Source organism: Protopterus annectens, chromosome 6.part1 (genome assembly GCF_019279795.1).
Source record: "Protopterus annectens isolate FY-2018-M chromosome 6.part1, PAN1.0, whole genome shotgun sequence".
Classification (NCBI taxonomy): domain Eukaryota; kingdom Metazoa; phylum Chordata; order Ceratodontiformes; family Protopteridae; genus Protopterus; species Protopterus annectens.
In genome coordinates, this window is record NC_056738.1 from 171925537 (window position 1) to 171951667 (window position 26131).

General features: G+C 41.3%; 1 protein-coding gene across 1 annotated transcript in view; it reads right to left on the reverse strand.

The window, feature by feature from the left end:
- The window catches only part of TTC21B (tetratricopeptide repeat domain 21B), a 3240027-nt gene that overhangs the window by 990195 nt on the left and 2223701 nt on the right, over positions 1-26131 (reverse strand). Inside the window, exon 22 of the mRNA XM_044075355.1 lies at positions 25767-25905. Within this exon, the coding sequence (XP_043931290.1) occupies positions 25767-25905 (139 nt within the window). The remainder of the gene's footprint in view (positions 1-25766; positions 25906-26131) is intronic.

Genomic DNA, 26131 nt, shown 5'->3' on the forward strand with positions numbered 1-26131 from the left:
GTCACTATACTCGGTATCCTACAGACTGCTAAGAGGTGCCCCATGACTGGCTTTCATGGCATCCTCCAACCCATTACTAATGGATTTACTTCACACCAGCAAATCAAATGACATCAGTTTAGAGTTCTAAGCCTCTTCTTGCAACATCAACAGAGCTGTTTGGAGGGACAGGTATATTGCATAGAGGATAACTCTGCTCTGGAACAGACTCCCCATCCACATAAAACAAAGTTCATCCCTATCATTATCTGAACGCAACTTAGATCTATGGATGGGAAAAAGGAAATTTATCACAGGTCTGCTCCCTGTACTATTTACATACAGAGGCAGCTCCTAAATGCTTTATCTGATTCCCCTCAAATAGTCTATGGCATAATCCCAGTTATTCTCATTAGGGGTAATATACAATTAACTGCCATGGGATGGTTAAGGCCAGTCTATAATGGTGTAGGTTATTTTGAGCACAAAAATGGAAATTGGCCAGGCTTACAAGGGCAGCTAGCCTAGTACTTGCATATGAAATAAAGGATTATGATCAGGTTTCTAAACATGATCAACTCAGTATGTGTTTAAAACATAGATGTCAAGAAATTCACACATAGTTTATCAGATGAATACTTCACTTCTGTCTGCTAATATCTCTAAAAGCTGCCACACATCCTGCTCTGCCACGCTTTTATTTTTCTGTTATGGGGCAGCGAGCATCTACCTGCTCTGAAACTGTTTTAGCTTCTCAATGCTCATGTGTGGTGGTTAGATCTACCCCTGTTATATACTCTAGCACAAAATTACACTTAACAGTGATAATGCATGCTTAACATAACCTTCTTAAGCACATTTCTTATGTCAGAAAGTTGTCTAATGAAATTGTCTTTCTTCTTGAACTTTCACTGAATTCCTAGCATGAGTATGATACTCCATTCATGGTATGTTTTACAATTACTAAAAGATGTATTATTACTAGCAAGTATTTTTACCTATAATTTATTTATTTAACATTTGTTGACCAGGAAAGTCTGACTAAGACAGAGCCTATTTTCAGCGGAGACCCAGGGAGAAACACTCCAAACCAGGACACAGTGGTACATGAGTGGAACTATGGAAAGAAGCTACAATGAAAAGTGGCACAAATATGGCTTAGGATGTTTAATGACATTATAACACACATGATAATATCAGAGTCATGGAGAAATTAGGTGGCTGTTGTGATAAGCAAGAAAGGGAAAGACCACACACATCTGAAATCATACCGCCCCACCACAGTCCTAAACCGTAATTAGACATTTTTGTAGCTATTACTGCCAACAAACTAGCAGAAATGCTATCAAGAATACTAAATCTATATCAGTGCATTGTTACTGAAGACATGCAGAGATTTAATAATGTACTGCTAAAGACCCATATGATACACTAGGTTGTAGAAGAAAATGGAAGAATTGCAAAGGATTATAAAGTTTGAAAGTAGAAAAAGTGTGCGACAAGGTGAAGTGGGAATACTTATGGGGGGGTCCTTGGGACATTGGGTTCCTTGAGATATTTTATAAATTTAATTCAGAAAATTTATACAAATCTAGCAGCAGTATTAAAGATTAATAGTAAAAAAAATTTAAGGTTGAAAGATGGACACAACAGGGTGTGTCCTTTCCCCACTATTATTTGCGATATACTTAGAAGCATTAGTCCAAAAGATAAGAGAATCAGAAATAAAGGGATGGCTCTGGCAAGGCATAGAAGAAAAAAAATAGATTTATTTGCAGATGACTGGTTAGCTTATATGATACGCCCAGAAGAAGACACCGTTAAGCTATTTTAAGTTTATAAGGCAATTTACAGAAATCTCTGAATATAAAGTTAATGAAGTAAAACTAAAGCAATACCTGTGAATTATTTGCCTTTTCATCAGTCAGTACAGGATTTCACCTTATTTACGGAGGCATCAAATAATAAAATAGCTAGGAGTTTAGATAACCAAGAGGGCAACAGATTTTCCCAAAATAAACTGTATGTTTACGAAGTAAAAATTATCCAGATAAAGAGATAGCAGACAATGACATTAGATTTGGGTCACAATTCAAGCAATAAAGATATTCTTGGTTCCATTCCTGATGTATGCAGGCCAACCATTTCTTTATATTCCTGAAAAAAATTGCAGAGTGGTCTCTAGAGACTCAAAACTCAGTTTATCTGGGAAGATAAAGGGGCAACAGTTACATGGAATTAGGGAACGGGGGGGGGGGCTAATCTGTCACATCTATGACAGTGTCATAATACAACAAAGATAATGTTAGCATACTTAATCTAAAATCCAGATTACAGATTGAAATGTAAAGAGATGTTGTTCATCCAGAGGGACACATACTGACATGGGCCATGAATTACATTTTTGGTCACAGAGATTGAAAGTGTATAATATCAAGTATTTACTAGTCTCAATCTATGCCAAGATTAATCAGGTTACTAAAGCATGGCATTATTTGCAATGGAGGTTAGAAATCTGCCATAATGTGTTGCTAAAACAAAGAATAAAATAGAAACTCAATGTTATTGACTAGGGGGTGGGGCTAGGGAAAAACTGGATTTTGTTTTTCATAGGTTCATATGTTGGTACCAGGCTATCGGCCCTAGGGCCTATATAAGCCTAGCCATAAAAATTCCCCTAGCTATTTCTTCCAACAATATTTACTTCCCTGGACCCCTGTGTCTAGCAGAGTGACTGACATGATCCCCGGAGTGAATTTCCTATCTCCCATCCAATCATCAAGGTTCCTTTTGAAGAGGGCTAAAGAGATGTTTGACATGTATGGAAAGTCTATTCCGGAGTCTCTGGGTCAGGAACCTATCCCTCCAGCATGTTTTACTCATTGTGATGACAAGGTTTAGATCTCTGGAGCATGTGTCTCTGAGGATAGGGATTTAAATGTAGCATGTCCAACAGCACTGGGTTTGACATGGCCTTGTATGTGAAGCAGAGATCGCCTCTGAGTAGACAATATGGAGGTTTTTTAGATGGTCAGCATAGGGCATCTACTTTAGGCCCATGATTCTTTTAGTGAGGTATTTCTGTGGCCTTTCCAGTTGTTGCAGAAACAAATTAGATATAGCCAAAGACTAAGGAACTGATCTGAATTTCCAGGCTTGTATAATACAAGGCAAAAGGACATGCTAAAATATTGAGGTCAACAAAATATCTTTCAAGTGTTTGATAAAGAGATGCGAACTAAACAGGCACAAAGGCTGGAGATCAAACATACTAAGGCCAGATCAATAGAAGCCAACAATAAGAGAGCAATAAGTAGAATCTGTGCAGCTAAAAATAACAAATATGAAACTAGTAGGGCAGCAAATTCAAAACTAGGAGCAACTAATGTGAACCCATAATGGAGGGAAATTCACTTGCCCCCAACAATTCCTACCATGTCCAGAAAGTTTAAAATATTTGCGTGGAAGTGCTTGTGCAAGTATTTGAACAACAGGATAATGCTTGATAATACAACAAAATCGCCAAATTAGCCACAGGGGTATCCTACCATAGTCACCACTGTCTCTCACTTGCTGAACTGGGCTGGCTTGAACTCCCTCACCTCCTTCAATGGTATCAACTCTCACTCGCCCACAAACTAGTAAACCATCCACTAAATGTCCCATCCCTCCAGAATCTAGTCCAACCCTATCGTACCACCAGACCACTAAGATCCAGCAACAAAAATCACTTGCAGATCACTAAAGCCAATAACTCTGCTGGTGAAGCACTATTCTCTTGCACCATAGCCAAATTATGGAACTCCCTCCCACCCACAATTACCTCAGTACCATCATGCACCCACTTCAAAACTTTACTAAAAGCGCACCTAAAAACTTGCTGGCTATGCCCTTGCAACTCTCACTCTAATATCACCCATCCCATCCAACCACTACCTTTCTTTCCACCCCACTAACTACCTTGATTATAGCAAGCTCAGATGCTCATAAGCCTAATACTTATTATACAGCAGGAACTTATTGTAACATTTGTTAATGTCTGTTATGTACTTTGCAGATAAAGATTCTAGTTGTCTACTGATGTACTATGTTCATCTGTAAATATATTTGTAATTAATTGCTATGTTAAATTGTTAATCGCTATGTAATCCAATGTTACTGTCTATGTTTATTTTAACTGTGGAGCTTTTCTCCCCTGGCCTCCACTGAAAATGGACCTACATCCAGTCGGACACTCCAGGTCAACAAATGTAAATAAATAAAATAAAAATAAATAAAAGAACTGACAAGCTACAAAGGCAGCTGACGTAGCCACTGACCTGGTCCAATGAGCCATAACTGGTCCAGGCAATGGAGAACCACGAGAGGAATATATAAAGGAAATCCACTGAGAAATCCACAGGGAAATAGTACTTTTCAAAAGAGCTAGGCCCCTTCTGTTATTTGAGAATGCCACAAACAATTGGTCAGAGAGGCTGACGGACTTACTTCTGTGCAAATAAAAATGAAGCTGTCTATGAACATCTATGGTGTGCAAGATGTATTATTGGTGTAACTGGGAAAAAACACTGGAAGCTGTATAGATTGAGTAAGGTTTGCTTAAGTGGCAACTTTTGACATAAAAGGAGGATTAGGTCTCAAGGCCACTCTGTCTTTATGAAATATCAAATAAGGAGGCTTAACAGTAAGAGCCTGCAATACTGAAACTCTTTTTGCTGATGTTATTGCCACCAAAAAGGCAGTCTTCCAAAAAAAGGAATTTGGTATCACAGGATGTAGAAGGCACGAAAGGGGGTCCTAGTCAGAGGCTGCAGCACTACAGCAAGATCCCATGGTGGAGAAGGGTCTTTGACCAGAGGATGCAGCAAAAAGTCACCTTTCAAAATGGCTTTGCACAGATAAAAGAAAAAACACAGATTCATTATTGATATGAAAGTTAGAAATTGCTGCCAAATGGACTTTGACGATAGAAAAACTGGTACCATCCTGAAAAAGGGAAGTCAGGAAAAGAATAATGTCAGAAATAGGGACCGAAAATGGATCTAGATTTCAGCCTTTAGCCTAGATAGAGAATTGCTTCCAATTACTTCTATAAACTCTTTTGGTAGACAATTTCTGAGCAGCAAGGATAATGTCCTTCACAGGGGATGCAAGCCTGGACTTAGCAACAATTACTGGAATTGGACAAACCGAGCTGTAAAACAGAGGGTCTGCAGATTTGGAAGTGGAGAGATGGATGAGAGGTTAGATCCAGAACCAGACTGAGCACACAAGGGGAGTGGCTTCAGATGAGAGCGATGCAGAGGGAACCACACCTGCTGAGGCCAAAAAGGGGGCAATGAGGATCAACTGCATCCTAAGGCGTCTTGCTTTCTGAAGTACTCTTGGAATTAAGGGTAATGGTGGGAAGGCATAAAGGAGACCTGGAGGCCAATCCAGAATCAGAGCACCCCTGGGGGACGCCCCCTCCGGGAGATCAAGGTGAAGTAATTGCTGCATTTGTTGTTGAGAGAGGAAGCAAACAGATCACAGCTCAGCTGACCCCACTGAAGGAAGATATGCTTTGCCACTAATGGATACAAGGACCACTCGTGAGGGGTCAGAATAGCCCTGCTCAGCTTGTCCACCAGTACATTGGATGGTCTGGGAATCTGTATTGCAAGGAGAAAGTGCCCCAAGATCACCACCCAGTCCCAAACCCTTATGGCCTTGCGACAAAGCAGATAAGAACATGTGCCCCCTTGCCTGCTTATGTACCACACACCAGCCATGTTGTCTGTGTGAACTGCTATTGTCCGAAGAGGAAGGCAGTCCTGAAAAGCTTGCAATGATAGACGAACTGCTCTCATCCAGGATATTTATGTGCAGCTTGTTCTCTGACTGGGACCATGTCCCTTGGACAGTCTTCCCCTGAAAATGCCCCCCCACCCACCCAAGGAGGGAAGAGTCTGTGGTTACTGTGGCCATGGGAACTGGAGCAGAGAATGGTCTGCCCACCAGGAGATCCATGGAGTACATTCACCACAAGAGATGTCTTCAACATACTGGTGTGAGTCGTATGGATATTGACAGAGGGTGGAAAAGAGGGGACAACTGAACAGTTGGGGTCCACTGTAGTACTCTCATGTGATACCTGGACATCGGAACCAGATAAATGTCAGCCGCCATAGAACCTTGAGCCCTGAGAATGAGAGATACTTGAGGTCACGTTTGTTCCAGAAGAGACTGAACATGAGACCGAACAAGAAGGATGCACCACACAGGGTGGGCTGCAATCTCCGAGGTTGTGTCAACTGAGTACCTATGAACTCTAATTGTTGAGATGGGGTCAAGGAAGATTGGGTGAGGTTCAGTTATCCCCAACTGATTGAAAAGACCTGAGAAGAAAGCATGTGTTCTCCACTACTTGATGCTGTGTGGGAGTTGTAAGGAGTCAATCGTCGAGATAGGAAAACACCTGGCTAGGCGAAAGCGAAGAAATCTCCTGGACCTTCTGTCTATTCTGCTATGACAATACATGTCCTGGAGCTCCACAGAGCACATCCAGTCATTCTTGTGCAGAAGGAGCACAACTGACTGTACAGTGTCCATCCAAAACTTCGACTTCTTGACTGATCGGTTTAATTGACTGAGGTCCACGATAGGCTTCAGGTCCCTCATTTTCTTGGGTAACAAAAAGAAACGGGAGTCATTTCCGGATCCTCTCTGCCCTGTGGGGACTTTTTGGATGAGGCTGGTGACCTCCTGAAGGGCTAACTGGCTGGGTGGTATTTCTGGGAGAGTTCTACTTCTTGGCAGGGGATTGGAAAAGGAAAATAGCCCCTGGATATGATTTTTAGCACCCATTGATTGTTTCTGATGTTTGCCTAGGCTAAAGGGTGCAATGCCAACCAACCCCCGACTGCCTCCAGGGAGGGGCAGTCGGGCAATGCCTCGGGGGTGCCGGAAGGGTTTCTCAAAGAAGGGATCCCTGGAACCTGATTTTGTGGATCTCCTCTGCCCCTAGGGTGTTGTTGACCATTGAAACCATTCCCCCGTCCCCTGGAAGAGGAATCTTCTTTAACTTCCTGAAAGGAAGACTTTCATTTATAGAACCACATTTTCCTGTTCCCCTTTTGGGTCTTAGAGAATGACCTTTGCAGGTGGAGAATTTGATCCCTACAGCTGACAGTGTCTTCCCTTCTTGCTCACTGCAGGTCAAAGTTTCCTTAACACTTGGTCCACAGACAGTCAAACCATTGAAGGCGGCATTGGTGAATGACGCTTTAAAGGTCTCTGCAAACCCATATAAATGCAGCCAGGCATGATGCCTAATGGCACTGCCTGTACTTGTCACCCGTGAAGATCCCTCTTTAGTGTTGGATAATAACCTCATGGACAAATTAACTATTCATGTAAGAGTGGGCAGCTTGGGAGAAATTGACTTAAAGTCCTCTGCAGGCATGCAATCTGAGAGGGAGGTGGTGAGCTCCTTTAACAAGTCCCTGTGGAGATGGGTAAAATGAATTAAATAATTCAGGGCTCGCAGGCTGAAAGAAGCCGATGTGAACACCTGTTTCCAAATCTGTCCAGCTCTCTCGATTTCATGACTGGGAGGATGGACAGATGAACTCTGTTCCGATGGCTCTTTCTTGGTGGCGGCAGCTACCACAATAGCATCAGCTGGAACTACCTTGGATCAAAAGGGCTTGTCTGATGGTGGGCTTAAGAATTTGTCTGCTCTTTTGCGTAATGGCTCCACTGTATCAGGTTCTTTTCAGGCCCTGCTGGCAATGAGATTGATTAATGGGTCAAGCGGGGGGGGGGGGCAAAGAGGCAGATGGGGCCATGCCTAAAGCCTCCAGGAACACTGGGGGATGGAGCATGGCGAGCAGATATCTCCACTACCTGTAATGTGGAGGGACTGGATGAGACCCCCTTCCCCTCCCCCACTGATAACACCACAATGGAAGAAGGGGCAGACCCCGCCAGAATCTCCAACCCTCCGGACATTGCCAGTCTGGAGCTATCAAGGAATGGTCCAAAAGGCCCGGACCCGAACCAGCCTCCACAAGAAGAGAAAGAAGATGGGGAGTGGGAGAATGTCCCCCAATCCTGTGGGTTGTGGAAGTCGAGAGCCCCAGTTCAATTTGAGTCCTCTTTTACCATCATTTACGATTTTAGTTTTCTTAGGGTGCATGCTTGAATAATGTAGATACATATTATTCTGAACTTCTTTTTTATAAATTTTAGATGTTAACTTATTGTTCCGTTTATATACTGTTATATCCAAAAAACTAATTATTTTATCATCATGCTAAGTAAACTTCAAATACGTATTAACATTATTTAAATACTCTTTAAATTCTTCCAATTCAGGTACAGACCCTCTCTACACTAAAAACAGGTCATCAATAAAACGTAACAGTTTATTATTCAAGCATGCACCCTACAAAAACTAAAATGAATATGTTAAAAGAGCAGTTAAACAGGATAAGTAGATTAACCAAAAAAAGATGACAATTTTTTAGTAGAAGCAAAACTTTTCTGTGACAAAATGGAAGTAAGGGGATATCCAGTTCATGAAGTGAAGAATTTATTGTAAGTACAAGTAGAGCAAAGAAAACAGAATGACATCATAGATTATGGTAAAAGATATATGTTTAAATATAAGACCTCAATGGCAGTACATAATAGTGTAGATTCTCAAGCCATTAAAAGTGTTATTAGAACTAATTGAGGTCTTTTTAAATCAAATAGTGAGCTTATTAACAAGATAGGAGAAGCCCCTTGTTTTGTTCAAAAGAAGGCAAAAAGTTTTAAAAATGATTTCCAAGGAAACTTTGTTTTTTCTGTGGTTATATAGATTTCCAAGGAAAATTGAATAAAACTAAAAATGTGGGACATAAGAAAGGAATGGTGAAATGTTATAATTGTAATATGCGTTCTCCTGAATGCAGAAATAGCTAAGAACCAGCTATTAACAGCCTGCCTCCATCACACTCCCATATCTTATTTGTGGATAGCAATAGCCTCTTTCATAACTTTTTGTCTGAATGAGTGCTATTTTTTCACAGCATATAGAGCGTACATTGCTCTAGTTAATCTGGTCCCTCCTATAATGTTAAGGTAGTTTGTCCATTTTCTTTTAAAAAAGCCGGTGCTAATGCTTTTTTCCCTGTATTGGGGATTTAGTACCTAGGTCTCCCTTCTAATAGCTCTGTACCACTATCTCGAGCTAAACGAGTGCTATAATCAGTGTATAGCATCCATGTTAGGGTTGTTTGTCCATTTTCTTTTCAAAGCCGGTGCTCATGCTTTTTTTTTCTTGTATTGGGGATTTAGTACCAAGGTCTCCCATCTAAAAGCTCTTTATCACTATCTCGAGCTGAACAATGCCATTCAGACTTTCAAAGTAATTGTAAGTATTTTCTTATGCCATTACAGTCCCTTAAATAAACATGCCATCAAACACCTAGGTAGACTGCCTCTCTAATGGGTATATTATATAGTTGTTATAACAAGCTGGATGAATCCCATGATCCTAGTGACTGGACCCTCAGGATATGCTGCAGTTAGCCTGGTACTACTGAACGGCTATTAGCCTTAAGACACCCAGTAAGCATGCTTATAGATGACTGTGTGTAATCATAGTTTACTGATTAGACAAGCTCGTTTTTGATTTTACAAGTGTTTTTTTTTAGACTTGTTGCTTGTACTTTCAAACTGAAATTGCTGCTTAACTAAAGGACCAGGTCTTTTTAGATGTATATGTATATATAGAATATTTTTGTATATCTTAGTGTTTGGTTTTGTACACTACTGCCTAACTGACTCAGTATCCGTGGATATTTTTAACCTTGCCTACTACTATTCTTGAAGGGTTTTTTTCTGTGCATACTGTGTAGCACTAAATTTTATTGCTTAACACCTGCTGCTTTTACTGGTACATGTGCTTATATTGCTCTGGTTCCTTAACATTTTCTTTTCTCTACTTCCTTTCAAGCATGCAACCCTCCTGTTAGTGTTAACCCCCCTGCTTCAGTGTCCTGCTGTCTACCAGAGGCCCTGAGATAATCTTCAGCACAGTTTCAGATACCTCTGCCCAGTATAGGGAAAAGAGCCTTATCTTCCTATGTTGTACTGCCTTTGAGATGCTAAGAATTTACTTTTTGGAAGCTGTGTGTATAATACTTCTTACAGCCTAACTGAACTACAGCCTGTCTTAATATTGTTTAAGTGAACGCTCCCTGCCAGGTCAACCAGCAGTTATAGCCTCCTAATCTTCACCCCTATATTCTCCTTTTAGCCTCTCTGCTGAATCCTGCCCCCTCTTTATCTACTTATTAACTTTTTTTTACTTTATTCTCTATCTTTCGCCTATTTCCCCACTTTCACTCTTTTATTCATTACGGGGTAACCCTTATTATATAGTACCTACTGTGACCAGTAGAGGGCAGTAGTACCTTTTTTCCCCCTGATTCTTACTTGTTGTAAGCTTCTGTAACTAAACTAGTTTCTGACTCTTTCTGTCTCTGTTACCTCCTATACCTTATCCCTATACTACTTTATCTACCCATATCTACTCTCCTTTTACTCTACCATCCCTGATACCTTACTTTGAACTCACCTTCCTTCATTGCTGATTGTTTTTCCTCTGAACTGGTCCTCTTGGCTTTGCCCTGCTCCGTTCGCCCTGTGGGCTCACTCTGCTCCCCTACCCTACCCCCAATTCCCACACACCCCCAGTGTCTTTACACTTATACTTCCTAAACCACATCCCCTTCCCTACCCTACCAATCCTCTGCTTCAACCACTCTACACTACCTAACACTCCTCCTCTTACCACCTATCTTCTTACTCCAACTTTCTCCACTACCTTTTATCCTACTTATTCTCCCTATTCCTTTTTTCTTTCCAAGTCCTCCTTTTAAGACTTTACCTACTACCAGTTTCTACTTTTTTCTTATCCCTGCCCAAGCTTTTAATGCAGTTACACAAGCAATCCTATTATAGCTGTACAGTTAATTCTAGCAAAATGCCTACAACAGATAAAGCTCTCCAAACTAAGTTAATACTCATAGCCATACTTATACCAGTACTCACTTCAGCCTACCTCCTCACCTTCTTCAAAAAGGTTAAATATTTCCACTACAACTACTCTCTAAAACAAGCAGCCGTTCAAATCTCTACCCTTACCCATTTTCAAATAAATACTTCATCCACTCCCTGCTACCCAAATTCCATCGCCTCACACACATCAAATATCATAACTCCACTGTAAAGAAATTAAAATATCTAACTAGCTTCATATATAACCCAGTTTTTAGACTAAAAGCTCCCACCTTAAAAGATGGTGACATTCACCCCAACCCAGGCCCAACCAATGTTTCCACAGTAACAACTCAAAGCACCAGTCCCCTCTACCCTACCTACATTGACCAGTTTCTCCAACTACTTATTAATAGGACATCTTAATATCCGCAGTATTAACAACAAGGTTGCCCAGCTCCATGCCCATCTTGCAATTCATTCCTTTGATATCTTCTGTCTTACAGAAACTTGGCTAAAACCAGGAACAAAGGACATTGAGATAATTCCCCCAGGCTATAATATATTGAGACTAGACCGCTCTTCTTTTTAAAACTGAATTACAGATCTCCTCAATACCCTATATCCCCCCCAAGATAGTAAGGCAGAAGTCCTTATCTCTAGACTGCAACTTAACACTAGTAAATCGCTAAACATCATCTGTATCTACTTACCTCCTGGTAATAATAGCACTACTATAGAGGAGATTCTAAACTGGGTATCTACTAATTATCCACAAGAAACAATTATATTAGGTGACTTTAACACTGACTGGAAGTGTGTCAATACTGACAACCCTTCCTCACATATTAATCTTCATGGTTTCAATCTCCACCACTACTACAACTAACAAACCAAACAAAAAAGAGAGTATCTTAGATTGGATTCTTATTGACAAACAACAAACTTATAAAGTAGGAACTTTGCCTGATGATATAAGTGATCATACTTTAACTTATATTATTAGACAAAAAAATTATATTCCTAACTCCCCCATGTACAGGATCTCACGGTCCCATAAACACTTTAACCCTGTATTTTTCCAAAATGAACTTAATGCCTGTGACTTGACCTCTCTAAAAATGTTCCCACTCGAGGCTGTTAAATATTTCAACTTCAGATTCTTAACAGTCCTAGATGAACACGCACCCAAATGGTCTATGAGAATGAAGTGTAAGCCAGCCCGCTGGCTGTCAAAAGACACTAGACAAACGATATTGCTGAGGAACAAATCTTGAGCTAAGTGGACAGCTACCAGAACAATCTTTGAGCAACAAACCTTTAGACAATTGAGAAACATTACAAAAAGAGCCTTACTCGCTGACAAAAAGAACTACTATTGGAAACTACAGCAAACCCACCATAAAAATCCACAAAAGTTCTGGTCAAGTATAAATAGACGTCTACACCCTGGCCACTCTAGCACATCATCTCCACTTGGAGCTGATAATAATAACCCGCAGCAAACTGCCAATGCCTTTAATACCTTCTTTACAGACACCATACAATCTTTAGCCCAACAACTATCCACAGGCAATGCTAGTCTCCCTGCCTCTTTATCTGATTCTCTACCAACTTTCCAACTACAACCCATCTCTATCTACTACCTATATCCAATAAATCATCCAAAAACTTAAACCATGTAGCCCCTCTGCAGACCAGATACCATCAGAATACTTGCAAAAAGCAGCTAAATCAGTTGCCTATCCTATATCCATCCTTATAAATAGAAATATAAACGAAGGAATTATCCCAGACATCTGGAAAGTCTCCCACATGATCTCTTTACATAAAGGTGGTAACTCTAATGATTATTCCAATTACAGACCCATAGCTCTCTTATCACCCTTAGCTAAAGTCATGGAAAAATGCATTCAGCGCCAGCTAATAGATCACCTAACCCAACATAACATCTTAGCTAACTGCCAACATGGCTTTCGACCATATCATAGTACCACTACAGCTCTCCTTTCTTTCACCAGTTCTATCAACTGTAACCGTAACAATAACAGCCTCTCTTCTGCACTCTTTATTGACCTGTCAAAAGCTTTCAACATGGTAAACCACTCTTTACGCAAAGATCCTTGAATCCCTCTCTCTAGACATCAAGGCCATCCTCTGGTTCAAGTCTTACCTTAACAATAGGCAACAAGCAGTTCTCTGGGAAAATAAGCCATCTTCCCACATGCCCATCTCCCTTGGAGTACCTCAGGGCTCTATTCTAGGACCTCTTCTTTTCTCCCTGTTCATCAATGGCCTCCATGTAGCAATCCCTCAAGCCACCTGTATACAATATGCAGATGAAAAAGACCAAGCTCTTACTCTTTACACCTAACAATAAATCCCCCTCTGTAGACTTCTCAATCAAATCCAATAGCGGCACCCTTATATCCCCAGACTCTACCACCAAACTTCTAGGAATCACAATAGACAACAACCTCACTGACAACCATATTAATTACTCCATTAAAACAGTAAATAGAAAATTGGGCTCCTTATATAGAATTAAACCCTTCTTAACTCCAACAGCTAGAACTAAAATTGCCCACTCCCATTTAATCTCGACTCTTCTTTATGCCTCACCCATATATACTAACCTAAAAAAAAGTAACCCCATCAAACTAGCTAACTCCTATAATAATATAGCCAGATTTGACACTGGGAACCCATTTAGAACTCACCATTGTCAGAACTTAAAGCACCTAGACTGGCTTGAACTAAAAAAACATTCTGAAACTCTCCCAACTTACCATTGCTCATAAGATATTTTACCAACCCAACAACACCCCAATACTTGCCAACTTTATTACCCACTATAGGAATCACAACTCCTTACGCTCCTCTAGTAAACTTCTTGCCAGCATAAGCAAGTCTAATAACTTGGCTGGAGACTCCTTGTTCTCCAATACTGCTGGAAAAAACTGGAACCTTCTGCCACCTGATCCAACGTTACAACCTTCCCTCCCACTTTTTAAACAAAGGCTCAAGAAACATCTTAAAACACACTGGTTATGCCCCTATTGCAACCCTGACTAATCCTTGCCTTCTCTACTGCTATTTTTATACTGCCTCCTCTCACTAATCAATATTACTTTACCCTTCTGTAAGTAGTAACTATCACTTGTAAATTAAATAACTTGGACTTGAATGTAAATTTTCACATTTTCTGTATATTACCACAGATATACTGTAAAGTGACTTACCCTAGCCTGTAAGTACATAGGTATTCAACGCAATTTTCCTCTCACTAATACTTACTACTTAATAATGTAATGTCCTTTATTTGTATAAGTATGTATGATATACTTGTGTTAGTAGATTTCTGTGTTACAAATGGAGCTTTTCTCCCCAGGCCTCTACTGAAAATGGAAATATATCCAGTTGGACTAGCCCGGTTAACAAATGTAAAATAAAATAAAATAAATAAATAAATAAAATAAATATGTGCAATTTTTTATATACTGAAGGAAGTGAGTTAGAGGTGGGGGCCAGTAAAGTTCATATACCAGGAATTTTTGTTGTAGATCTAAGAATGTTATTGATCTCATTATATGTCTAGAGTGTAAATCCTTTTATGTGGGGCGAACTACTACAGAAGGATTTATGAACATAAGTATGCAATACAAAATGGTGGTGAGAAAAATGCTATGAGCAAACATTACAAGCAAAAAGGTTGTAAGATAAATTATAAGTTCATAGTCTTGGAGACTTTGCCTAACATCCAAAGTATAATAAATATAGAAGAAGAACTAGGATGGCTAGTGTATTGTTGCAAAGTCAAATTGAACACCTGTTTCCCACCAGGACTAAATAATAGAGAAGAGTTTATTATGTATTTAAAAAGAAAGGGGTTGAAACATTAATTAATTTGTGAGCTCTAACGATTATTTGATTTTTTAGAAAGTGTTTAAATGTTTTTAAATGTATTCCATAGTAGTTATATGTATTTCTTTAAGAAAGTAAGTGATGTCATATTTTTTAATAGTTGTCATGTGACAATTTTTGAGTGTTTTAAAAAGGTGGAGAGTGGTTAGAACCTCTGTTTGAAGACGTCTCTAAGTTCTTTTGATTGAGACGAAAGCGGTAACTGGAGGTTTAATGAAGTGTTTTGGTATCCAGAAGATTCTGCATCTTTTCGTGCGTTGTGTGGACTCTACAGTGCACATTTGGCTGCTATTTAGTCTTTTTGTCAGTCTGTTGTCTAGTGTGCCGGCTCAGATCTGATGTCAGATCCTAGACCCATACGTGATGAATGGTGACTAGGATAACATCAGATCCAGGGTCAAACCAAAATAAACACTGAATATGAAAATATTTAATGGCTATTTTTTCTACGAGTAGTAGTAGTTCCCTGTCATAGTACTTTTAGTTATGTACTTACCATAACTTCGGATGTATGGGATCCATCTCGCCTACATTCACAACAGATGGGTTCGGAGCCGATCCATCGGCTCCGACTCGGCAACTAATACACTAGCACGAAGTCTCTCATTGGCTGGGCTACTCCCTATCCCAGGATGCACTACACCTGCTTCCCCAGATCTTGTTTGTTCGCTTTCATACACCCATGCAAACACAGAAAAACTAGTAGTCACTATAGCCAACTAAAGTTCAAGAAAAATCGCCAATAAAAAAGAGACTACAGCTCCTCTAAATCCGAATGGAAGGGGGAAGGAGGGTGGGTACTTATGAATGTAGGCGAGATGGATCCCATACATCCGAAGTTATGGTAAGTACATAACTAAAAGATGTAATGGGATCCTATCTCGCCTACATTCACAACAGATGGGACAGCGTCCCTAGCACCTACATCCCGGGTGGCTCATTGGAACACACTCCTGAGAACTGTGGAACCAAAGGAAACTCTGCCTCGAGAAACCACATCCAATTTGTAATGAGAAATGAAAGTGTGCGGTGAAGTCCAGGTTGCCGCAGCACAAATATCATCTATTGATAACTTGGGAGTGAAAAGCTACGGAGGTAGCCATTGCCCTGGTAGAATGAGCCTTGACTGGAAAGGGAAGGTCTTTGTTAGCCTGTGAATAAATAAAAATGATACAATCTTTAATCCATTTAGATATGGAGGTTTTTGTTACTGGTTGACCCAATTTGTTCACTGCAAAGGAAACAAACAATTGATTTGATTTCCGCGTTTGAGCGGTTCTATTCAAATAAAAACGCAGTTGTCTATGTACGTCCAATTGATGCAAAGTATATTCTGCGTTATTAGAGAATTCTGGGAAAAAGACAGGGAGTTCTATAGTTTGTTGAATACAGAAAGAGGAGGCCACTTTTGGTATAAATGCAGGGTTTAATTTCAATGAAACTCTATGCTTGTGAAAAATCAAATAGGGAGGATCAGAACAAAGAGCTTGAAGTTCTGAAACTCGCCTAGCAGACGTTATGGCTACTAAAAAGGCTGTTTTCCAAGACAGAAACTTTAAATCACAAGTAGCAGCTGGTTCGAAAGGACGGGCAGTTAGGGCAGCAAGAACCATATTCAAATCCCAAGGGGGGACAGGATGAGATAAAGGAGGCCTAAGGAGCCAAGCCCCTTTAAGGAAAGCCTTACAAAGTTTGTGAGACATCAATGAAGGTTCAAATGAAGCATGAAAATTAGAGATCGCCGCTAACTGAACCTTAATGGTAGAAACTGAAGAGCCCGACTGAAAAAGGGAGGCCAGAAAATTCAGAACCTCCGATACTGGTGCAGTGAGAGGATCTATACCCGTTCTTGAGCCCAGAAGGCAAACCTTTTCCATTTACTGGAATAAAGTTTGATGGTGGAAGGTTTATGAGAAGAAGACAGTATGTGGACCACGTCCGGCGAAAGAGCATTGTCTCGAACTAAGGATGGAAGTGGAGTAACCATGCTGCCAACTTCAGGGACCTGAGAGACGGATGAAGCCGTCCTGACTGATGAGTCAACAGGTCTGGCACCGGATCCAGAAACCATGGACCTTCTATCGCATGCCTCTGTAGGAAAGGAAACCAAACTTGACGAGGCCAGTGCGGGGCAATCAAAATCATCTCGCTCTCCATGTAAATGGCCTTCTGTATCATCCTCGGCAGGAGGGGGAACGGAGGGAAGGCGTAGAAGACCGGGGCCAAATGTGAGTCAGAGCGTCCTGGGAATCTGTCCCTGAGAAGGAACAGTGTGAAGAACTCTCTGCATTTCGCATTGTGAGGGCTGGCAAACAGGTCGCAGCAAGGAAGACCCCATCTGTCGAAGATTTTCGCAGCTATACTCTGGTTGAGGGACCACTCGTGGGGTAAAAGAATGGTCCTGCTTAATCTGTCCACAATCACATTGGACTTCCCCGGTATGTGCGTTGCCATTAGAAAGCGGTTGGTAGCTACCGCCCAGTGCCAAAGTCTCATGGCTTCTCTGCATAGTGGGTAAGACCTGGTTCCACCTTGCTTGTTTATGTACCACACCACTGACATGTTATCGGATAGGATAGTAATCGGGCCCTGTGGGAGAGCGTGATGGAGAGCTTGGAGTACCAATAGTACCGCTCTCATCTCCAGGACATTGATATGCAAATGCGTTTCCTGGATCTGCCATGTGCCTTGGACCGACCTGTCCAGGTAATGACCCCCCCCACCCTACCTGGGAGGCGTCCGTAGTCACAGTGGCAATGGGACGTTGAGGTATAAAGGGTCACCCCTGGTCGAGATTTGATTGGAGAAGCCACCAATGCAGATCTCGACGGCAACTTTCCGTGATTATGATTAAGTGGTTCAAGGGAAGTTCCTGATAAGACCATTGAACCGACAGTAGCCATTGTAAAATTCGCATGTGAAGTCTGGCCAAGGGAACTAAAAGTATGGTCGACGCCATCGAGCCCAACAGTTGTAGGATCCGATGGGCCGGGCTCTTTGTAGGGGAAGACAGGATTTGACTTGATCTTGTAAGACCTGAATTCTTGCTGCCGGTAAAAGGCGCATTCTTTTGTGTCTAAGTCTGCGCCTATGAAAGTAATACGCTGAGATGGCTGTAGTACAGATTTTTGCAAATTGAACGTGATCCCCAAGAAACGCCCAAGGTGAACGTGGCTCTGAGCTTGGAGTAGTAGATGCTCGGAGGTGGCAGTAAGGAGCCAGTCGTCTAGATAAGGAAACACCTGGAATCCCAGACTTCTCAGGTGAGCAGTAACCACTGCCAGACACTTGGTGAACACCCTGGGGGCTGTGGTGAGACCAAAGGGCAGTGCTCGGAATTGGAAATGACTGACTCCAAGGCGGAAGCGTAAATGTCTCCTGGACTCTTGAGCTATGGGAATGTGATAGTAAGCGTCCTGGAGATCTATGGAGCACATCCATGCATCTTTTTCCAGCAAAGGAAGAATAGATTGAAGAGTGACCATTCGGAATTTGGACTTCTTTACGAAACGGTTCAATGAACTGAGGTCCAAAATGGGCCTTAAGTCCCCTGTCTTTTTTGGTACCAAAAATAATCTTGAGTAAGTTCCTGATCCGATCTGGTCGATGGGGACAGGCTGGATGGCTCTTTTTTCTAGGAGCTTTGAAACCTCTAATGCTGCCTGATCCCGCTGACTGGGTGGTACATCCGGGATTTCCTTTAAAGAAAGGGGGGGGTTTGTTGAAGGGGATGATATAACCTCCGGTAATAATGTGAAGCACCCACTGATCGCTTGTTATGGATTCCCAAAGCTTGTGGGTGTGCCGCAAAACGACCCCCGACTGGCTCCGGAGTTGCACAGTCGGGCAACAACTCAGGAACGCTGGTTGTATGAAGAACCACGAAAGGAATCGCGGTCTCCAGAGTTACGGGGGCCTCTGCCGCCTCTGGGGCGGCGTCTTCCAAAATCCCCCCCCCCCTGCCTCTGGAGGGGGAATCACTTGGTGGAGTAGGGAAAGACTTCTGAGATTTTCTAAACCACATTTTCCCTCCTCTCCCAGCCTTGGGGTAAGGCCTAGAAGGGGCGGAAAATCGGGCCCCAACGGCAGTCAAAGTCTTGCCCTCCTGCTCGCACCGAGTTAGTGTGTCCTTCACCTTGGGTCCAAACAAAGATGACCCATCAAAGGCGTCGTGAAGGAAGACTTGAAGGCCTCCGCGAATGAACACAAGCGTAACCAGGCTTGTCTCCTGAGGGCAACGCCTGTTCCCGCTGCTCTACTCGCCCCTTCGGCCGCATATGAAATGAGCCTCATGGACGAGTTAACAATAGAAAAAAGGGTAGTCATCTGTGCGCCAACAGTCGGGGCCAGCGCCTCAGGTAGGTTACCAACAAGAGAGTCATTTAGCTCTTTGAGAAGATCCCTTTGGAGCCTCGTAAAATGACACAAGTAGTTCAGCGACCGTAAGGCAAAGGCCGCTGAAGACAGGGTACGCTTCCCGTACCTATCCATACTCCTAGAATCCTTATTAGGAGGATGAACAGACGTCGAAGCCTCTGCCACGTCCTGCTGTGTGGCAGAAGCCACCACCAAAGCATCTACAGGCACACCCTTTGTGAGAAACTCCTTCTGGGGGCTGACAAAATTTATTGGGCCTCGCAGGCACCGGTTCCACAGAATCAGGGTGTTCCCACGCCTCGAGAAACCAAATCAAGGAGTTCATGGAAGGGCGGAGACACCCAGGAGGCGGAAGGTTGGGCCCCAAAGGCCTTGAGGAAGACTGACTCCTCAGCTGAAGGGGTTTTGGCTTGCCAGTCACCTCTCTGTCTCAGAATCTCCAAGATATCCGAGAAGGAGATATCATCCGAAGATGATTTGGGGGACCCTTCTGCGTCATCGAGGTCAGTATCCGATGTAACAGACTCATCTTGGGAGTCTACGTGCTTCCTCTTACACAATTTCTTCCGTGGGGGTTCGTCCGAAGCAGTTTCGGACGGACCACCCGGAAGAAGGGAACCCGATGGGGGTATCCTCAGGCCCTGGGGCCCGCTGCCGGGGCTGCAACACAACAGAGGCACCAGTCTCCAAATCTAGGGACGGTGAGGTAGAATCTTGCTGAACCGGCAAAGGCATGGCCAGCGCTCCTCATGGCCTCAAAGGCCGGACCTCCAGAATCCAAGGAGGTCACTGGTCTAGAGGCCACGATGGCACTGGGAATTCCAGCAGCCGATGCTCCGAGAGGAAGACTAGGCACCGAAGCACCCAATCCCAAAGTGTTCCCCTCGGGCCCGGCTGAAGAGGTCGCAGTACCAAACCCTGAACCGGAGGACAGGGTAGGAAGCACAGTCGGAACCGAGAGACCTGGAAGGGGTCTCTGCTCCGACCGTATGGCTCCGCTTTGCTCCACCACCACCGACTCCAACGGCTTCGAGGAGGTTGGAGGAGGAATCGAATGTGTTGGAGGGGGGATCGGCTCCGAAGCTAACTGTGCTGGAGCCGAGACCAATTTAGTAAACACTGGAGATTGGAATAGCCTCTGTAAAACCCTATCCAGGTCCGAATCTGAAAGTCTCGATGATTTAGAGGAGGTAGACAATCGAGAAGACTTTCCTCTCGGCTCCGAGAGAAGGGGACCGGCTCAAACGGCTCCAATGCTATCGGCGCCGACTCCACCACAGCATGGACCACCATCGGCACCGAAGGAGCCTTCTTGAGCAGAGGGGAAGAGTCTGAGCTGCACACTTCCACCGGCTCCGAAGCCATTGGAACCGATGGAGGTGATTCACCTCTCGATACTCCAACTTGCGGCTCCGAAGGCTATGAAGCCGAGGTAGGAGGTATCGAGGCAGACCCTTCGACCCTCGGCCCCGAAGTCAGTGGAGCCGAGGAAGAAGAGGTCAATTTTGTCTTTTTAGAAGTCGGCTCCGACGGACTTGTCGGAGCCGACAATCTTTTCTTTTTGGAAGCAACAGGTAGATCTAAGGCTTCCTCAAAAGAAGGCTTGATAAGCCCTTTCAATATTAATTTGTTCTTGCGTTCTTGAAGAACTCTAGATGAGAACGCATGACAGACGCTACAAGTCTCTTGCAGATGTTTCGGCCCCAAACAATAAACACATACTGAATGACTGTCTGTAATGGACATTTCATATTTGCACCGAGTGCATTTTTTAAAACCTGACTTTTGTTCCTTAGACATGATACAGGCCACAACAAGTACAAACTCTAAGGAAAACCTACTCTACCACAACAAGTATAGCACTATACACAAATTGCGCCAACTGAAAAAGCGCGAGACACACTGGCGCGAGTACTGGTGAAAGTTTACCTCACAATAATTTGAAACAAGTTAAACGGCCCAAAGCCCTCTAATTTAAACGGGCTTTGCCCAAAAAACAACTAACCAAAAGTTAATAAAAACTAAAAGCACTCAAAGGTAGAGCAAAGGCCCTCTAACTTAAACGGGCCTTACCCGACTGAACAAATTAAATTTTTTGGAAACAAGCACTCAACAAAAAAACAATAAGAAATAGCTGTTAAAACAGCTGTTTGGTTAATATAGACAAAAATTCCCTAGGTCAAGGACCAATAAGGTAAAAAGAACCACTTAGCTCCAGCCAAGTCGAGACCACGTCCAGCTTGTTAAGTGGCAAACGAGATCTGGGGAAGCAGGTGTAGTGCATCCTGGGATAGGGAGTAGCCCAGCCAATGAGAGACTTCGTGCTAGTGTATTAGTTGCCGAGTCGGAGCCGATGGATCGGCTCCGAACCCATCTGTTGTGAATGTAGGCGAGATAGGATCCCATTACATCAGATGTTTAAAAAATGAAGAATGAAAACAAAAATTCTGAAAGCTACAAAAAGTTCAACATACTAAAATAATACTGAAAAGTACACATAAAAGCCAATATAAAACATGAACTTAACATACCAAATGAAAATTAAGAATGTTTTGAAATGGGAAAGCTCTCTGCACTTCATACCAACTAATTACATATTTTAAATTCAAGGATGTGCAATCCTGCTCTGTTATAGAAACACTATAAGATGTGCCATGACCTGAATTCTCTTCAGCAGGGCTGTGCAACCTTGGATTTTATGTATATAGGTGTGTTGCGAAACAGTATGTTATCGAACACCCGGAACACTGCAATTTCACTCTGGGAAATGAACCACTTGTCCACCAACACAGAAAAAAACAAACCTAAGCAAATCAAACCCATCCATGTGGGTGGGGGCTGCACCCCCCAAGTAAATAAACAAACTCTGAGATCGCATTATAGCAGAGAATAAGGCCAAGTTCATTCATGCAACTGTTTTTTGACTATATATAGATATATAGACAGAGATATAGATAAGATGATAGATATAGATATACATTTGCAAGTATATGTGCAAAAATTACGTCCAAACATTGTTTATTTTATTTTGGTGTGACATGCTCACATTTTGCACTGGTTTTCATTCTTTAATCTTTCAACATTTTGAGTATGAGTTTTCTGTAGCTTTCAGAATTCTGGATTTAGTCTCATGATCTTTAGTCATTTCAGCTTGAGTTTTACAACAAAAAGCCACAAGGACAAATGACTTTGAAAGGAAAGACATAGTTAGAGCAAGAATAATGCAGATGATTATTCATCTTAACAACTAAAGAGACCAAGGCTCAGACAGCCAGTCAAAAGATGAGCCAAGCAACCAACATTTTCTTAACACTGAGAAGAAATGAAAAAGGACACATGCCTGTGTTGTCTGTCTTGAGTATGTAAGCCTCATGACACCTACGTCTGTACCTTCACTAGTGTGAAAGCAGCTTTAACCTCTGCAGCAAAGACAAACAATTCTGAAGAAATGGATGGACCAATGCAGCTTGGCTGGTAAGTAAACACAAATAATATGATCTACTGTTACATGGACATTACATGAAGCAAGACCAAGAGACATTAAAGTCTGCACAGCAAAAAGAGATTCCTATCTATCTAAATGTCTTTTTAGTTTAAAGTGGCAAAAAAACACAATTTCAGAACAGAGGCTTTGATCTGAAAACAAGTATTACAATACCATATACAAGAAAAGATTGTGTACATAAATCATCAACATATGAAGCAATTATCAGTGGAAAAGCATATACACAGTAAAAATTTTAAACATTTGATATTTACATAAAATACTTCAAGTAGCAATTTAATTTTTGGCAATCTGATTGACAGTAAAAAGTTTTTACTCATGTTAACTGTACTGCAGTTTGAACATGAAAAACAAAACTTCATTAAATCTAAGCAATGCAATCAAGTATTACCATATTTTAAAAGTTTTATATCACACGTACTAAACTAATTTGTAGCAACTCTATTAAGAATATGAGGTACATAACCTTAAAAACATTGGAATAACTTAACTGATGCATTTACAATACAAAGAAAGTTGTTATTAAATGACTGAACAAAGAGAAGACTTTGTTTTTCCAAATACAAATTAATATTCTTAACTTATTTTGCAAGTTTGGTACCTGGTCTGGTATAACTATCTAAGACTAAAGCCATTCTGAGAAAAGCAACACACAGGCACATAATTTCTTTCATGAATAATGATGTTTAAAAGATCTGCATGTATTTACTGTTATTACTTTCTCATGGTGCTGCGGTAGCGTTGTCGCCTCACAATAAGAGGTTGTCCTGTTCGATTCTCAGCTAGAGCGTCTTCTGTGTGGAGACATGCGTGAATGGGCATACCTCCGTTGAAGGTTGTGCGTCAGGGCTGGCAACTCGGCACATAAAAAATTTACTGCCAATAATTAGCGGACCAGAGTTCCACTGTGGCGGCCCTAACCGGGAAAAGCCAAAAGACACAACAACAACTTTCTCATTGAATATTTTATAATCCACTATAGGTGGCTAATGTATCTCTCGGTCCATTACAAAATCAAAACAGCAATCATACCAGTTTCACTGTGTAAAGCCTGTTGTAGAATTTTAGACGATTTGTTTATTTTATGGAAGAACGATACCACATTTTTAAATTTTATGAATTATATTAATAATTTATGTGATTTTTTTAAGTTTACGGGTGAAGGTAACATCAATAACATTCATTATTTGGATGTAACTATCAAAAAAGATTATGTAAAGAAATGTTTCACATCAACAGTGTTTAGAAAACCAACATTCTCCAACGATTATTTAGATTTTTCTAGTAACCATCCATTTTATATTAAGAAAAATATTGTCAAAGGACAAATGGTGAGGGTTGTGAGGATGTGTTCAGATGGTGATAGGTTGGAGGAAGAAACCAACAAGGTAGGGTTAATGTTCTTGGAAAGGGGGTACCCTCCAGATTTTGTGAAGAACATACAGCAAGAAGTGTGTTCCTTATGGAATGTAAGATATATTCCACTTTTAGGAACTGGTTGTGATAGGGTGACAACCAATAGGATAGAACGTAAAGATTATTCACAAGCCATGGTGATCACTTATGGTGAAACGGCGAATATAGTAAAGCAAATTATTTCCAATAACTGGTCCATGTTAAAAAGTAACAACGATATTTTTAAGTTAATGGGGACTGGAGCCTTGTTTTACCTATAGAGTGGATTTCAATTTAAAGACCTTGTTAGAACAAAAGTTTAGAATAAATAATTCCAAGAAGAAGGGCACCCGTAAATGTGGTTGTTGTGACTATTGTTCTTTTATTAATGAAGATGAGTTTTTTAAAATAGATTCCCTGGACCTTGTTGTATCCTTAGCACAAGGTTCTTGTGTGTCCACAGGGTTAGTATATTTGGCTAGCTGTTTGATGTGTGCTTGTTATTATATAGGGAAGACAGAGAGAAGACTTAATCGTAGAATTTACGAACATCTTTATTGTATCAATAAAAAGGATGACAGAAATGCCATAAGTAAGCACATTAAGGCATTTCCCAACCACAAATTTAGGTTTGCCATTTTGGAGATAGTGCCCCAGAATGTAAGAGGGGGTGACTGGAAAAATTCACTGCTGAGGGTAGAATCTAAATGGCAATTCAAACTTATTTCTACTTTATTCCCAGGGTTAAATGAAAATATTAGTATCAAGCCTGAATTAAAATATAGGGCAGGGACGCTATAATACACCTGGCTATTTTTTAAGCACAGTGGAGGGTTTTAATTGTGTGTTTTTCTTGTGTGGTTTATGTTTTACATTTTATGTTTTATGTACTCACATAATTGTCTCACAAACAGTTTGAAAGTTCTTAACTTTTTTTAAACTTTTTATGGACTGTTTTAAGCTATTATTGTTAGGATTATTTCATATGGTTAATTAAGTTGGTCACATGATGCACTTTGTATGTATTTAAGTAACTATGTGTGATTTGTTTAATTGATCTGTTGAAGTCCCAGTGACGAAAGCGCTTATCCTGGTTATTTCGTGTGCTTTTATGTGAATTATCGAATAAATCGCTTCATTTTTGACAGATGGACTTGTTATTGGCTACTGAGCAGCTTTCTTTGTGATTTAGTTGTTTCTCGCTGCTGAGTTCTGTGTTTTCTTTTACGTACTGTTATTACTTTCTCATGGTGCTGCGGTAGCATTGTCGCCTCACAATAAGAGGTTGTCCTGTTCGATTCTCAGCTAGAGAGTCTTCTGTGTGGAGACATGCGTGAATGGGCATACCTCCGTTGAAGGTTGTGCGCCAGGGCTGGCAACTCGGCACATAAAAAATTTACTGCCAATAATTAGCGGACCAGAGTTCCACTGTGGCGGCCCTAACCGGGAAAAGCCAAAAGACACAACAACAACTTTCTCATTGAATATTTTATAATCCACTATAGGTGGCTAATGTATCTCTCGGTCTATTACAAAATCAAAACAGCAATCATACCAGTTTCACTGTGTAAAGCCTGTTGTAGAATTTTTTCAGCTTTTTCATAGTGTTTCAGTTTCAAAAGGAGCTCTGCCAAGTCATAGCGCAGAAAATTTTGCTGACCATTCTTTACAGCAGATTCATAATAATTGACTGCCTAGAAAACAGACATATTTTCCTTTTAAAATAATGTAACATAGTGACAACATTTAACTGAACAAGAAACAATGTTATATGTAGACATTAAAAATGTAGTTACAACCATCAGAACTATATGAGCTTGTCAGGCCCTGCAGATTCTGCTCAGTTATAAAAGCAAAATACAAACCTGAACTGCCTCTCAGATCTAATTCTCCTGCAAACCTTTCAGAAGCACAAATGGC